The following is a 15,039-nucleotide window of genomic DNA, read 5'->3' as shown; positions in this document are numbered from 1 at the left end:
ATTAATATAAAGTGCTACTATTAATTAATTTTTCGCACAGTGTTAGGCGTGTGTCGGCTGTCAGTCAGCCATTGTGTTCAGTGAACTAAGCAACCCTGTGGTGAAAATTCATCGCACCGTAATAAGGGTCGCCGACAAAAGTTGGCCCAACTCGATTGTGCGGACTGCGGAACCAATCCACCCGCCATCTCTCCGAGGTTCGTCGTCGTCAAGATATTTGAACGAACCGACTCGGCGCTACCCTTCGTCGGAACCGAATGCGCGCTGCTGTTGTTGTTGGACTGGTTGCTGCTGCCACCAAGCGTTGAAGCGGCCGGCCTCGAAATCTTCAAGACTGCTACCAACGCCGCCGCCATGGAAGAACAAACGCATGGATTACCGTAAGCTAGTGCTATTTCATCCTTTCCCACATTTAAATAAAATATTTCTTAAAGTCTATTAAATTCTATTAAATAAAATGGCCTCTAATTGTGCATGTTTAAAACTATTTTTTTATCTTAATTGCAAGAGCCCTTTTTGCTAGTTTTGTCATTGGTTTTTGCAGTCAGGGAAGAAAGTCCGCAATTCCTCCGTAGCAAATTGCCCCCGCCGGGCAAACGTAAGTAATTAGTAACAAATGGCGCCCAACGTTAAATGAATTTAAAAAAAGGTTTTCAACTTTTGGCCAAATTTGAACACCTTTTTAAGTAAGCTCCGGGAGGAATTGCAATTAATTAAATTAATTTCAATTTTTATGAAACAGATTTCTCATTTGCTATCATTTTTTATTTATACTTTTTGTGGTTGGAGTGATATAAAGAAGTGTGAATATTTTCTCATTCCGGATGATGAAAATTACTTTAGTGATCAAGATATCGCCTACCCAGTGTTCGAAGGTTTAGAGATGATTCAGTTGTTTAGCCTAGACATGCGGGGAGTGTAGTTTATAGAGGATAGCGAAACTCAATAATTTCAAAGCTTAGCGTAATTTTTTTTTATTTTTTTTACACGTTTTATTTGCTACATCAATTGTTTCTTTGACCATTCCAAAATGGCTGATTCGAGTTTGAGTTATACCCAAGCTGTTGAATTGCTGTCAAAGTGGTACCATGAGATGAGAGTTGACCATCTTACCACTGATGAACTTTTGTTTGAGCTTTCAATGCGCACTATTGTAATTCGTGATGACCCGAGTTTCACGCGAAGAAAAAGAAGTTTGCGTGAACACCTTAAAATAGAAAAGGAGGATGGTAAAATAATCAATGCTCTGATATCTGTTAATGTGGGGGAAGCAATCGAAGCGTGCAAAAAAACATACGAAGAAATTTGTGGCGGGATTAAGCGGCACGATCAAAATGTGATGAGTAGATGCAAGACCAGATTATTGCACTACGCTCACAAAGTGTACCAGCTTTTACTTCAGGCTTGTGAAAGTTGTGAGCAAGAGGAAACATTGAAAGCAATGTTTGTTGAAATCGTAGGCAAAATTAGGTTAGAATTCTTTGCAACCGAGAATTGTCAAACGAAGTTCATCCGGATTATTTTGTGGGGTTACGTCGGTTGGTGTAAAACCTAATATGATTGTTGACATCTCAGCTCGTTGACAGCTCAAGCAGTTGACCTAACGGGTGATACAAAAGTGTTCCCATAAACACCCAGTTGGTATAATTTACCCTCGAATATTTTCTATGTTTTCTTCCAAATGAAATAGGGTAAAGCAGTTAATAGCGGTACCATATATTTATCAGATTGTGCAACATGAAACCACAAACTGAACCTGACTTATAAATTAGGGCGCCCTAGATTAAGATTGAGAATTATTAAGATATTTACGCATAAGAGTGTGAGTGGGAATCATAAATCAGAAGGGAGTGCTTGTATGAATGATAGTCTATGTAAGAGAGGAGCAAATGATTAGTGGGTAGAATGATCGAGGAAGAATGAGAAAGGGTATGAAAGTGAAAGGAATGAATGATAGTATGTAAAGGGAAGGAAAGGAAGAGAAACAATTGTTATTAAATTTGGTTTTTGTCTTTGGCGAATGGCTTTAGACAGTATCGGAATAGAATGAAGACGGTATTAGAGTTTTGTCTTGTCTTCTACGAATTACGCAACCTGTTTTGTATGGGCGGCAGCTGTTGACTTTTTATTCTGGAGGAGCATGGGGATGGCAAATGCTTATTTTTTCTGACGGACCCTGAGATAGCCAATTCACACTTCCAAGTATGACGTTAAACCACAAAAAGGGACTCAAACATGGCGAGTCTCACCGTTGGAGATTCGCATAAATTAGAAGAAAAGAGCTCCCTTATGGGAAAAATCATTGTTCTAAATTAACTGGCATCTCCGAAGGAAGTAGGCCCATGGAAATATCATTATTTATACTTGCTTTGAAATCTAGTTATTACTTTATTGCTAAACTCACAAAACAATAATTGCTTCGGCATGGCGAGTCTCACCGCACAAGATTCTCATAATGATCTGGAAGAAAAGAGCTCCGGGCTACGGAAAAATCATTGTTTCAGATTAATTGGAAACTTTAGAGGAAGTAGGCCCATGCTGATGATTGCTATTAAAACAAAAAAAAAATCTTTGCTTTTTTTTTATCCCGACTCCGGGAGGATTGTAACCTCCAAGTTCGGTTACCCTGACTGTTTTCATATGTACATGCCCAATTTGTATAAAAACTACCTGTAAATAAATTTATTGTAAATATTCCTTATCCTCTATTTATAAGCTAAAAATAAAATCATTTAAATAACATTATTATAATATTAAACTAGCTTAAACTTTAAATACAAATTCCCTATTCCTAAAGGTGTCTGAATTTATCCCAGTAAATAAATAAAAACAAATGAATTTACGCAAATGAATTATATTTATCTTCAGCTATACCCTATTATTAGATTTCGATTTGAATTTGAATTTGCTATAAAATGTTCCCATACCCCTTGACACCATAATCCCTATAATCTCGCACTATCTTGATGGTCTTCCGTCAACTGCCGGTGACAGTTTCCCAGGCAAGACATCAACGGGAATAAAAACAACTGGGAGCAGACGATCGGTCTCTTATTTGGTACTAAAAAGTCATTAATATAAAGTGCTACTATTAATTAATTTTTCGCACAGTGTTAGGCGTGTGTCGGCTGTCAGTCAGCCATTGTGTTCAGTGAACTAAGCAACCCTGTGGTGAAAATTCATCGCACCGTAATAAGGGTCGCCGACAAAAGTTGGCCCAACTCGATTGTGCGGACTGCGGAACCAATCCACCCGCCATCTCTCCGAGGTTCGTCGTCGTCAAGATATTTGAACGAACCGACTCGGCGCTACCCTTCGTCGGAACCGAATGCGCGCTGCTGTTGTTGTTGGACTGGTTGCTGCTGCCACCAAGCGTTGAAGCGGCCGGCCTCGAAATCTTCAAGACTGCTACCAACGCCGCCGCCATGGAAGAACAAACGCATGGATTACCGTAAGCTAGTGCTATTTCATCCTTTCCCACATTTAAATAAAATATTTCTTAAAGTCTATTAAATTCTATTAAATAAAATGGCCTCTAATTGTGCATGTTTAAAACTATTTTTTTATCTTAATTGCAAGAGCCCTTTTTGCTAGTTTTGTCATTGGTTTTTGCAGTCAGGGAAGAAAGTCCGCAATTCCTCCGTAGCAAATTGCCCCCGCCGGGCAAACGTAAGTAATTAGTTACACCTTTAACTTTTTATATCGGTTATCGGAAAGAAAAATATTTGCCCAGAACTTTGTCAGCAATTTTGAAGAGTTGACAGTTGTTTTTAAAAATATTTGTGATGGTCTAAGCTGAACAGGAAGTAATCATTTCATTTTATAAAAAACTACCCAGTATGGATAAAAAAGGCATTATCATGTCAACATAAAACGAGTCTATTTTATCTATATCTTCACTGCTGATGTTGGTACATACCTCATTGAAAGTGCCATGAAAACTAGCAACACCTCCTTTGGCCCAAAGAACAGGTACTTTCATTGAACTTCCTGCTAGTGCAATCATCTTTGCCGCTTGTCCTTCTCCAACCACGATCATTCCTGCCAATGGAACACCATCGATAAGTTCACAGAGGGTTGTTAAGACCTTCGAAGAATATCTGAAACAAAGAGATACGATGTTCACACTTTCATCACATTATGAAGGCACATACCTTCCGTTTGGCGGGAGATCCAAAATGATTGGTCTCAAAGGAGGACCCTGGGGATTGGAAAATGGAACACCCATATCCAATAATGTTCTGGCTAAAGTACGACCCCATAGTTTGGCTCCGCCATGTAACGCTATAATAAAATAAACCGCATCCGCGCGCTCAGGAAATACTGGCTGAGTTTCATCTGTCGTTGAAGACCCCAGAAGAGCTTCAAGTTTTGGTGTATGATCAATTTCATTGTTAACATCGAAGGAGATAGACTCTGACCCGCTACTAACGGAGTATGTTTGACATACTATGTGTGCAAATAAAACAAATACCGCTGATGTATGTGGCAAACGTATCATCTTTCATAGGACGATTATATAATAATTTCGTTACTGCCTCTTTATTAATGCATTTTCACGCGAATACATTTCATCCATTACTGCTCTTGTAAGTGCTATCCTCCATTTCATGAAGCTCTAAAAATAAACATTGGACATAGAAACTATATCGTGTATTTGCTGTATAACATGATATTCTTTTAGCATTGATAATCCAATCAAATGTTCTCCAAGAGAATAAGACATAGTGTTAGAAATGCTAACCGAAAACCCGGTTCGTTTTAATTATCCTTCACATTAGCAACCAAAAATTCTGTAATTTCGTTGTAGTGTTTCTAGTTGTGGATATGCGTCTGTCTAGTACTATGCCAGTGCCAGATACTGATGAGAGGAAGTTGAATCGCAAATTTCACAGGGAAAATGTATTTTCCCCTATCATAGACATAGAACAATTAGTGAGCAAATTTCAAAACATTGGTTGAGCGCACAGTGTTTTTCACTAAAAACGTTAGCTCAACCCTCTACTGCTCAAATTTTTGTTTCACTTCAAAAAACTTAAGTAGTGTGTTTTCATGCCGATAACCCTGAAAAACATATTGCTGGTTCACGAAAGTTACACACTTAAAATCCATTACCTACCAGTAGGTAATTTTAATTTGCTGTCCTTATTTCACTGTTGGAAAAGGAGGGAGAGGGAATGATTTTTTTTACTCAAAATTAATGCGATGAAGTTTAGTCGGCTTGGGGGAATATCTCATTATTTTTGGGTAAATTTGGACTCCCTCTCTTTCGTTTTTCGTTGGAGGAAGTGGGATGCACAGATTTAAAATTACCTACTGCTAGGTAATGCAAGTTTTCTGTGTACGCGTTTTTCAGTTCATCCTCAAAACATGTTGTACGCGATGAACGCTTCCAGAACGATGATGTCATCGAGAAACGCTAATTGGGCGTCATAGTGGCGTGCGCTGATTGGCTGCAGCAGTGAACCAGCTATTATACAAACCCACGAGATATGATTTTATGTTTAATTCAGTTTTGTACCATTAAGGTTGGACAGAGAATGCGCAAAATTCGCAAACGAAAAAAGCAGTTTTTATCCACACCGTATGTCAGATCTTCATAAAAATCAATCAGCGTATGTAGAATGTTGTTACAGTACAGCTGATTGATTTTTGTGAAGATCTGACATAGGGTGTGGAAAAAACTGCTTTTTTCGTTTGCGAATTTTACCCTTTCTCTGTCTAACCTTAACAAGTGAACAACTAAAATAAAACTAAAAACCAAACTCTCTTCTTTCAATTGCGAGAGAGAAAACCAAGAGGGTGACACGACGTCATATTTTCGTACCAACATAAGAACTTTGCTTGTAACAAAACGAACGAAATTATTTTAAATACGAACGAGGAGCACTTTAGTTTACATCAAATCAGTTAAAGTGTTCATTGTTTTCTTTTGTTTACTGCTACTATTGTTTGTTGATGACATTTTAGGCGATTTTGATGTTGTCAAACTGACCCCCATCGATCGGTGGAAAAGCGATGTTGCCTATTGTCAAACTCTGTATGTAGAGATAGGGATGCCAGTTACCTGGAGAAAACCCATCGAGCAGCAGAGCCAGCCTGGCCAACACGGCAACTAGAAGCAGCTTTCGAGTAGGCGTGTTTCGAAATTCAACATTGCTCAACAATTGGTCATCGATGACCAAATTGTTGAGTTAAACATGGCCGCCGCGATTTTTTTCGGTGAGCAAAAGAGAAAGTTTTGCTATGTTGTGATGCAAAATTTTGGATGCAACATTGCATGTTGGAGAGCTGCGAAACCCATTCCCCTCTCGCTGCTGAGCGGCAAAGAGAAACTAAAATTAGCTGGTACCAGTGATGCCACATTCGGTGTTGCCACAATTAAATCTGTACCGGGAGTTTAAAAATCTTTTCTATCTGTACTCTTCTATAGAAAAATCTGTACCGGATTCTGTACCCAAATAATAACAAGGTTGTTTAAAAAAATCATTTTTCTTATACATATTTTTCATTCGGGGAAATCAAACCAGACATTCTGACTCGGTTGTTTTATTTGAGCTGGAATTCCGCAAGAAACCAGGTAGAATTCCGTGTGAGTTTGACTGGGTAATATCAATATCAGCTCCAGCTCAAATTCTCGCTGCCACTTTGTTTGTAACCAATGGTGGCCAACAGAGTAGCGGCAAGAAGCTGAGATGGGGCTGGTAATATCAATAGGATTGGAGTAACCTGCTTGGAATTCAAATGGAGCAAGTCAGAGTAAATGTATGCACTCCGAGAAGATTCGCTAGGCTTTCACTTAGACATCATCCCTTTGATTTGCTGGAAGCAGGTTTCTCGCCTATCGCATTCTAATGTCAGCTTCAGTTCAAGCTCAATCAGTACCAGCTCCACTTAAAATTCTTGCCATCACTGCTGCCTAACAGAAAGTTTACCTGCTGTTTACTGCATCGCAGGGTTAACTTATTTTACCTTGCTGTCATGTAAAAAAATCTGTACCAATCTGTACTTTTTCACAAAAATCTGAAATCTGTACCGTACAGAATCTGCACCAAAATGCTCCAAAAATCTGTACCTTTCCAGATAAATCTGTATTTGTGGCATCACTGACCACATTCTATATTATTTACCGGGAATAAAAAAAATCGCACTACTTTTTCAGAAAATTTGTACCGAAATTTACAGCAATAAGAAAGTTATTGCAAACGTTTTGCTAGTTGAATAATGTTTGCTTAATTTGGGCGTTTTGTGCATCAACCTTTCGAAACTCGCTTTATTTTTCCATCAATATCATCTGTTTAGAATAGTCAAATTACAAAATATATTTGTACTACACACCAAAGAAAAACAGTTTCCGTTAGTTTTAATATCCAATTCTCAATATTACTTAGTATTAGAAATGTCAAATAAATACAATTTCTCAATATTACTTAGTAATAGGAATGTCAAATAAAACTATTGTTTTACCATTTTATCTCCAAAAATATGTACCATGCTGTAGTTTCCTTAGACATCATTTAAATCTGTACCTATAAAATTCAAATAATCTGCAGCTTTATAGAAAAAATCTTTAGTTTTGGTAGCACTGCGCGGTACGCATACACTGAAATGAAAATGTCTTTTGTATTCATTAGATTTCTCATATGGATCGCACTTCACTTAGTTATGTAAAATTCATATGAAACCATATGAATGTTACTAAAAGTTCATGTTAAAACTCAGTGATATCCAATAGGTTTGAATCTTGCGCGGCCAATGTGAATAAGATTAGAATAGCATATTCAAGTTATATGAATAACTAATGATCTCAGTTATCTCATTGCTACTGGGTTGGGGAAGGAAGTCTGACAAGAAAAAAAACGAAATGGCCGACCGAGAGCAACTCTTAAGTTTGAGTAGCTCATAACTTAAAATTAGACGCAAAGTCGACGAGCTTTTGGAAAAACGAGAAATTTTGAAGATGTTCTTTAAAAAGATGGGTGGGTAATGTCAGAGACATAACCGGAGTGAAGTAGAATACACTTTGGCTTCTAAAACTTTCTGCAAATCTGAATAGACCAATCAGCGAACTGCATTGCAATCGAGCAAATTTACCCGCCAAAAAAACCATTTCCCGAAAGGAAATTCTCTGCGGAAGTACTGCTGGAACAAACAATTTCTATGCGATTTTGTGGTCTTTGGCACATACGTAGGTTTTTTAGAGTATTTTTGGAATGATCAAGTTGTTTTTCAATTTGCAATATTCTTTGAAAATACTGTTGAAATTTTATGGATGGAGGCACGAAAACGAGCGAGAGAGCGATAGTAATATCGGCCGGTAGAGTCTTTCGTCATTCGTTTGACCGTCGTCATTTTATGAATATGAAGCATCAGAGCAGTAGCAGATCAACATTTTTCGCTACATGGCCCGTACCAAACAGACCGCTCGTAAGTCCACCGGAGGAAAGCCTCCTTACTGCTTGTAAGCAACGAAGGCCGTGTAAAAGTGCCCCAGTCACGGTTGGCGTTAAGAAGCCTCATCGCTACCGAACAGAAACTGTCACCCTGCGAGAAATTCACAGCTATCAGAAATCGAGCGGGCCTAAACTGTGACCCAAAATAAACCACAAACCAACGGATTCTTTTCAGGACCAGCCAATTATATTCCAGTAAGATAAAATGAAATTTTCGTTTTCCATTGCATTACCATGCCGGCTTGAATTACTATCAATCTTGATGATGCTGTGCGGCGGGGGGCATTATTTTTCATTATAGTGGATAACTTAGATTTGCGCGTTTTTCCACAAGTTTTTTAGCTATGCTGTTTTCAAGGAAGTTGCAGTTGCATTCAAAATAATATAGTTTACTTCTATTGTCAGAGGTGGACGAACGAAAACTAGTCTGGCTCGTTTGAAATCGAATTATGCGGACCAACCACTACTTTCACAAAATCCGTTATTTTCAGCAGTTGTAGATTCTACAGAATTAGTCACAACTATTTGCAATCAGCGCAAAAATCGAAGGTTTTAGTTCAGATTTTCACTTTTAGAAAAACAGGCAACATTCTGGTCGAAAATTTTGAAACGGAGCACCTATATCGAAACGATAGAAAACGTTCGATTTTTGTAAATTGAATCATTACACTAACCTGTCTACAAATCACACAAATAACTTTTTTATTTTGTGCCGACGATATTGTTCACAAGTGGCTCACTTACCATCGAACACTCTTGGCAAGCCACTTTCTGATGCTTGTAATAACAAAACTTCAATTCGATTCTTTGTCGATAAATTGATGGCCCTGAAAAGGGCCTTTGTTTGGGCAGTGTTCGGAATTTACTTGGAGCTGGCTTGGCCAACTCTTCTGACAGCAGCAAACGGACGGCGGCTTGAATTTCGCGGAAGGTTATTGTCAAACGCTAGTTGTAATGAGTCAGGCGGGACACGTCGTTTGCAATGCGTTCGAAAATGTCTAATAAATCTGTTAATGATGCTCATGGCCTTGCCTTCGACGAGACTCTGGTATCTGGATGGACTTCTTTCAGCACCTTGTAGATTCAGTTACGATGCTGCAAACGAACTGATCGTAAATGCTGAGTTTTTATACCTGACTACATCACAACGTAAGCTCGTCCTTTTTTGTGTTGTTCTCAACATGTGTTCTTCGTAGCTCCTCCTCTTCGTTGGTCGATACACAAGCAAATTGTGTTGAACGTATCGGAGTGCCGTTTACTTAGTAGCTGTAATGGAATACCTTGCTGCTAAAGTGTTGATATTGGAAGGAAATGCTGCCCGTGACAACAAAAAGACGAATCATCCCACGTCTTCAGCAGCTGGCGATTCGTAACATCGAAAAGTTGAACAAACAAGTGACCATTGCTCAAAAACAAAACATCCAATCAGGAGTGCTGCCCAAGATAACCGAAAAGAAAGCATAAATCGAACGCTGAAACTCGCAAATGAAATGCATATTGCTGTAAAAACTGTCCTTTTCAGGACGATCACACATTTTTGATTATGAACAGAATTGAAATTGCGAATCTGAATGGGCCAATCGACGAACTGCATTTCTATCGAGCAAATTTACCCGCCAAATAACCATTTCCCGACAAGAAATTCTGTGATGGAACAGCAATTTCTTTGCGATTTTGTCGTCTTTTGCACATATACAGTTTATTTGTAGTTTTTTTTGGAATTATTTGCAACATTCTTTGAAAAACAGTTTGTCTTCACATCTCGCCCTGAGCAGAAGCAAAAAATCGTCCCGCGCTAGTGAAACAGTCAATTCTACCTAAAAATCAATCGGTGCCTATCACACAAGCAGTCCATATAACAATAGCCTATACCTACTGTGCGATTTAGTGATGAGTGACGGTGCCCAGCAAAAAGCAACCCAGATGCGGCCGAACTGTGTTGCTGTTGATTTTTCAAAATGCCCCGTAAGACCAGCCATTCGGGAAGTGGAACAGTTATTAAAAGTGCAGATGGGACTCAATCTGGCTGAAGTGAAAACCCTACAAATGCATCATATCAAACATTGCGTGCTGATTTCGTTCAACAACATTAACCAAGCTGAGTCATTCGCCTCGCGAAACAACATGCAGCACACCGCCGAATGCGGCAATGTTAAATATAGCATTCCCGTATACATCGAGAACGGCACTGTAGAAGTTCGGGTGCATGATTTGGCTACGCGTACCCCTGACGGCGCGATTAAAGAATGCTTGCAAAAATACGGAGAAGTAGACTCCGTTACACATGATACATGGAGGAATTTTTTCCCGGGCATCCCTAACGGTGTTCGTGTGGTGAGAATGCGTGTGACCAAACCAATTCCCTCTTACTTAAGCTTCACAGTGTTAGGAAGGGACGATGCTCTCATTCAACAGACATCACTAGTAACGTAACCAGGGCAAATTCCTACGTGCCAGTTCTGCACGAAGAAGCTGCATCTCGGAAAACCTTGCGTAGAAACTGTTAAGGAAAACTTGAATCCAACTGAAATCAGCACACAATCGCTAAACCACTAACAGCTGCAAAACCAACATCTCCGGATCAACCAAGTAACAACAACAACGAAACGAATGCCGAAAAATACGAACATACAATAACGACCGATAAGAGTAAGACACAAACTGAAACATCTGACCGCGAGCAGCAGTAAAGTAGTACGGATTGATGATGATGATGGTCCCACCTCATACCCCCACAAAGGTGTGAGCTGAACGATTTATCTAGAAGATAATTAATATTTTAAATCATGACAAGACCAGTTAACAAAAATAACCAGATATATTTCGAATATTCCATCAACAACCAGGGTCCAACAAGAAAATTTCCATTCCGGGAAGATACTTGATAGAATCGGTAATTGAACCCAATAGCTTCCATTTCTGATAATTCTCTGTAAGACTCCTCCCGCCTGACCAAGACACATACTACCACCTGCTAAGGTGAGAAGTGACGAGCCTAGTGGCAGTGCAGAGTCTAATCGAGTTATATCATCCACATCAGGCCCCTTTATTGAACGTTGCGTACCACTAACCCAAGGCAATCCAGGGATATTCCTTTCCGGGAATACCCTGGATTGATCAGGAATTGAACCCGATATCTTGTTTTATCAGAAGAAGTCACCAAGCCCCCCACTCAACGTACCAACTCCGTTATTGCCGCTATGGCAGCAATAACCGAGATTAACTCTATTGTCGAGCAACGCCAGCAAAGCAACTCCATCATCAAATCAGACCCTGATCACAACAAAAGTCTAAAAGCTTCAATTCAACCCGATGAGCTCTTAGTACTGGTCACCATGTTCGATTTCAAGTTAGTCTCTATCTGCTTATCGCGCGCGTGGCTCAGACTTCTGCAGGCATCTCATTATTTTTTAAAAACTACAATAAACAATTAACAAAAATCCATCATCATCATAGCGAATATAATAACTTAGTGTAACTAAATGCAAATAATAGAAGAGAAAAAAAAAATACAATCTTCGTGGTATTACATAGTTATTCAAATAACTCCAAAATATAAAAATTCAAAAAATCTGTCTACAAAGCAGATTTTACGTGTGAAATACATAGTGTTTTGAACTCCGCCAATGTTGCTGCACGTTTAATATGCCTAGGCATCGAATTGAAAAAAACTTATTCCTTTGTACAACAAGAAGTTCTGTGATCTACTAAATAAAAAGTTTGGTGTTCTTGCATCCGACGCGTTTCTAGTGTTGTACCTATGCACATCACTTCCTCTTTCAATTCGATCACACAAATATCGAGGCAGCATTCCATTAATAATTTTAAAAATGAACACCATTGTTAAGTAATAAATTCTTTGCTTCACAGAGAGCCATTGTAATGCGCTTAGCATGAAACTAGAGGAAGTGTATCTGTTACATTTTAAAATTAATCGCATGATTCTATTTTGCAATCGCTGTAACCTCAATATTTGTGTTTGATTGGCAAGAAACAAAATGGACGGGCAGAAGTCAGTATGTGGTGAAACAATAGATTTATATAATAAAATTTTACTACTAATTGTTAAATCATTTTTCAGACGACACAATATACCATACTTTTTAGCAATTTTTTGATGACATTGTCGATGTGAGACTTAAAGGTTAACTTATCATCAATGATTATTCCAAGATATTTCAATTCACTGACGCGATCAATAGTCTCACCATTTAATCCAACGTTAACATCAGGCCTAGTATTAGCCGAAGAGATAATCATATATTTAGTTTTAGCAACATTTAACTTTAATTGTTTAAATTTTAACCAACGAGCAAGGGAATGCAAATCTTCGTTCAAATGCGCTCATCTATATCCTTAGCTGCAATGAACAGAACAATGTCGTCAGCAAACAAATTTAAGTCACAAAATCGTAAAACTCGCCTAATGTCATTTATATACATAATAAATAAAATAGGACCTAAGACACTACCTTGTGACACTCCAAGAGGATTGTCGAGAGGACTAGATACAAAATCGTTAAAACTAGTTTTCTGAGTTCTGTCACATAAATAGTTTTCAAACCACTTATGTGCTATCCCTCCGATACCAAATCGCTCTAAAGTTTTCAAAAGTAAAGGTCTCGAAATTGTCTCAAAAGCGCGTTTCAGATCCAAAAATACAGCAAAAATAGTCTCTTTAACCTCGATTTTCTCTTTCCATTTTGCTAACATTAGATTCAGAGCGGTTTCGCAAGAGTGTCCCTCTCGGTATCCCGATTGCTCCGGAATTAGCAAATTATTATTATTCAAATAACTCATCACCTGGCCCTTAACAACAAGTTCTAATATTTTCTATAATGTATGCAACATGTTAATGGGGCTGTACTCTTCGGCTTTATCCGTCCCAGTAACTTTGGGAATAGGAATCACAAGTGATTCCTTCCAAACTATCGGCACGTCCCCAGTTTGTAGCGATTCATTTACAAGGTCCAGCAGATCGTGTCCGATGACATGAAAGCAATCCTGTATCACTTTTGCATTGACATTATCGATACCAGCCGATTTTCCCAAAGAAAAACAAATATCTTTCAATTGTTCAAAAGTGATTGGGTGAAATCCATCAAATCTACAGTTAATATTAATCGGCTGTGTTATTTCCACAGGTTCACTGACCAGCTCAATACTTTGATTGACCAGTTGGACACTGTTAACGAAATAACTGTTCAATTTTTCAGCTATTATTTGTTCAGATTGTTCTTCTATCCCGTTAAAAGTTATGGACTGCGAGGAACTACGTTTAGGTTTAATTAAATTCTTTAGGATTTTCCATAACTCTTTGCTGTTGTTTTGATGTTGATCGATCTTCCTTTGAATATATTCACATTTGGTCTTCTTCAAGGCCCGTGAATAAATATTTGCGCGTGTGTGTACCCATTCCAAAAACGTTCACTATTAGTTCTGCAAAATTTCTTGTACTTTTTATTCCTTTTACGTTTAAGGCGCAAAAGATCTAAAGAGTACCAGCTTTTCGAGTTATTTGAATTAACAAATTTTTGAGAAACTAAACTATTTGTACACTCCTTTAACACGTTAGTTAGAACAGCTGCCTTGTTATCCAAATTTCCATTCAATTCCGTAAAATCCATGCTTCTCGAAACCAGTTGAGACATAGCTTGTTTCGAATATCTTTTCTAGCACTTGATTTTAACTTTATCTTCTTCATGGTTAGGTTCATTCTCCAGTAAAATTGAAATTGTCTCATGGTCTGAAATTTTACAATCGACCTCTACATACGAATGAACCCCATCAAAATTGGAATACACGTGATCTATCAATGTTCTACTGTGTCTGGGAATTCTTGTAAACTCACTAACCGTTTGCTTGAAATTGAAAAACTCTGCCAACTGCTTCAACTGATTCGAATTTTGAGCCAATCAATATTGAAATCGCCCGAAATTACATTAAGTTTACTTAAGTCAACGAAATTCTCCCACCAGTTTTCTAAAATTTCTAAAAACCGTCGATCGCTTGAACTAGGAGAATGGTATACTACTTCAAAATTTCCCATCTGCATGCCTCTTTCAACTGATATACCCAAGAACCAATTATTATCAACTGCTTCGTTTAACCGAACGTTGAATTTAATCGATTCTTTGGCGTAAATAGCAACTCCCCCGGTATGTCTGGAATGAGATAGGCAAAAAGCAACTTTATAACCCGGAATGCTATACTGATTAAATGCATCAGCATCAACAATATGTGTTTCTGATATTAAAACCAACAATGGACGTTTGTTTACTACAAGATGTCGCAGTGCGACAAAGTTTGTAGATAACCCAGCTATATTTAAATACAATGTTTCAGACAACCTCTCGTTTGTTAGTTGCTATTCACTTGACAAAACGTTGCTTTTTTCAATTCTAGCAGTCTCCGATATACTGAACACTGCTTACTAAATGCCGCATGATTTACGTCCAAATTCATTTTACGTTCATTATTCTTTTTAATACAATTAACGCATTTAAAATCCGTTGACGAGCATTCAGATGTTACATCTGGAGCATGTTTCTTTATTCACGCATCCCGTGCTCTTATGACCATATTCT

General features: G+C 38.3%; 1 protein-coding gene across 10 annotated transcripts in view; it reads right to left on the bottom strand.

Annotated features, from left to right (window-relative positions):
• LOC131691421 (uncharacterized) overlaps window positions 1-15,039 on the bottom strand; it is a 1,322,992-nt gene that overhangs the window by 1,059,179 nt on the left and 248,774 nt on the right. For all 10 annotated transcript variants that reach the window (XR_009305769.1, XM_058977802.1, XM_058977800.1 and 7 more), the window contains exons 2-3: window positions 4,155-4,618; window positions 3,920-4,100 (exon numbers count right to left, since the gene is read on the bottom strand). Coding sequence is in view for 9 of the 10 variants with exons in the window: in XM_058977802.1 (XP_058833785.1) it covers window positions 3,920-4,100; window positions 4,155-4,501 (528 nt within the window). In the remaining variant the exon portion in view is untranslated. The remainder of the gene's footprint in view (window positions 1-3,919; window positions 4,101-4,154; window positions 4,619-15,039) is intronic.

The sequence above is a fragment of the Topomyia yanbarensis genome, chromosome 3, assembly GCF_030247195.1.
Source record: "Topomyia yanbarensis strain Yona2022 chromosome 3, ASM3024719v1, whole genome shotgun sequence".
In the NCBI taxonomy this organism is placed as follows: domain Eukaryota; kingdom Metazoa; phylum Arthropoda; class Insecta; order Diptera; family Culicidae; genus Topomyia; species Topomyia yanbarensis.
This window is presented reverse-complemented; position numbering and strand designations above follow the sequence as displayed.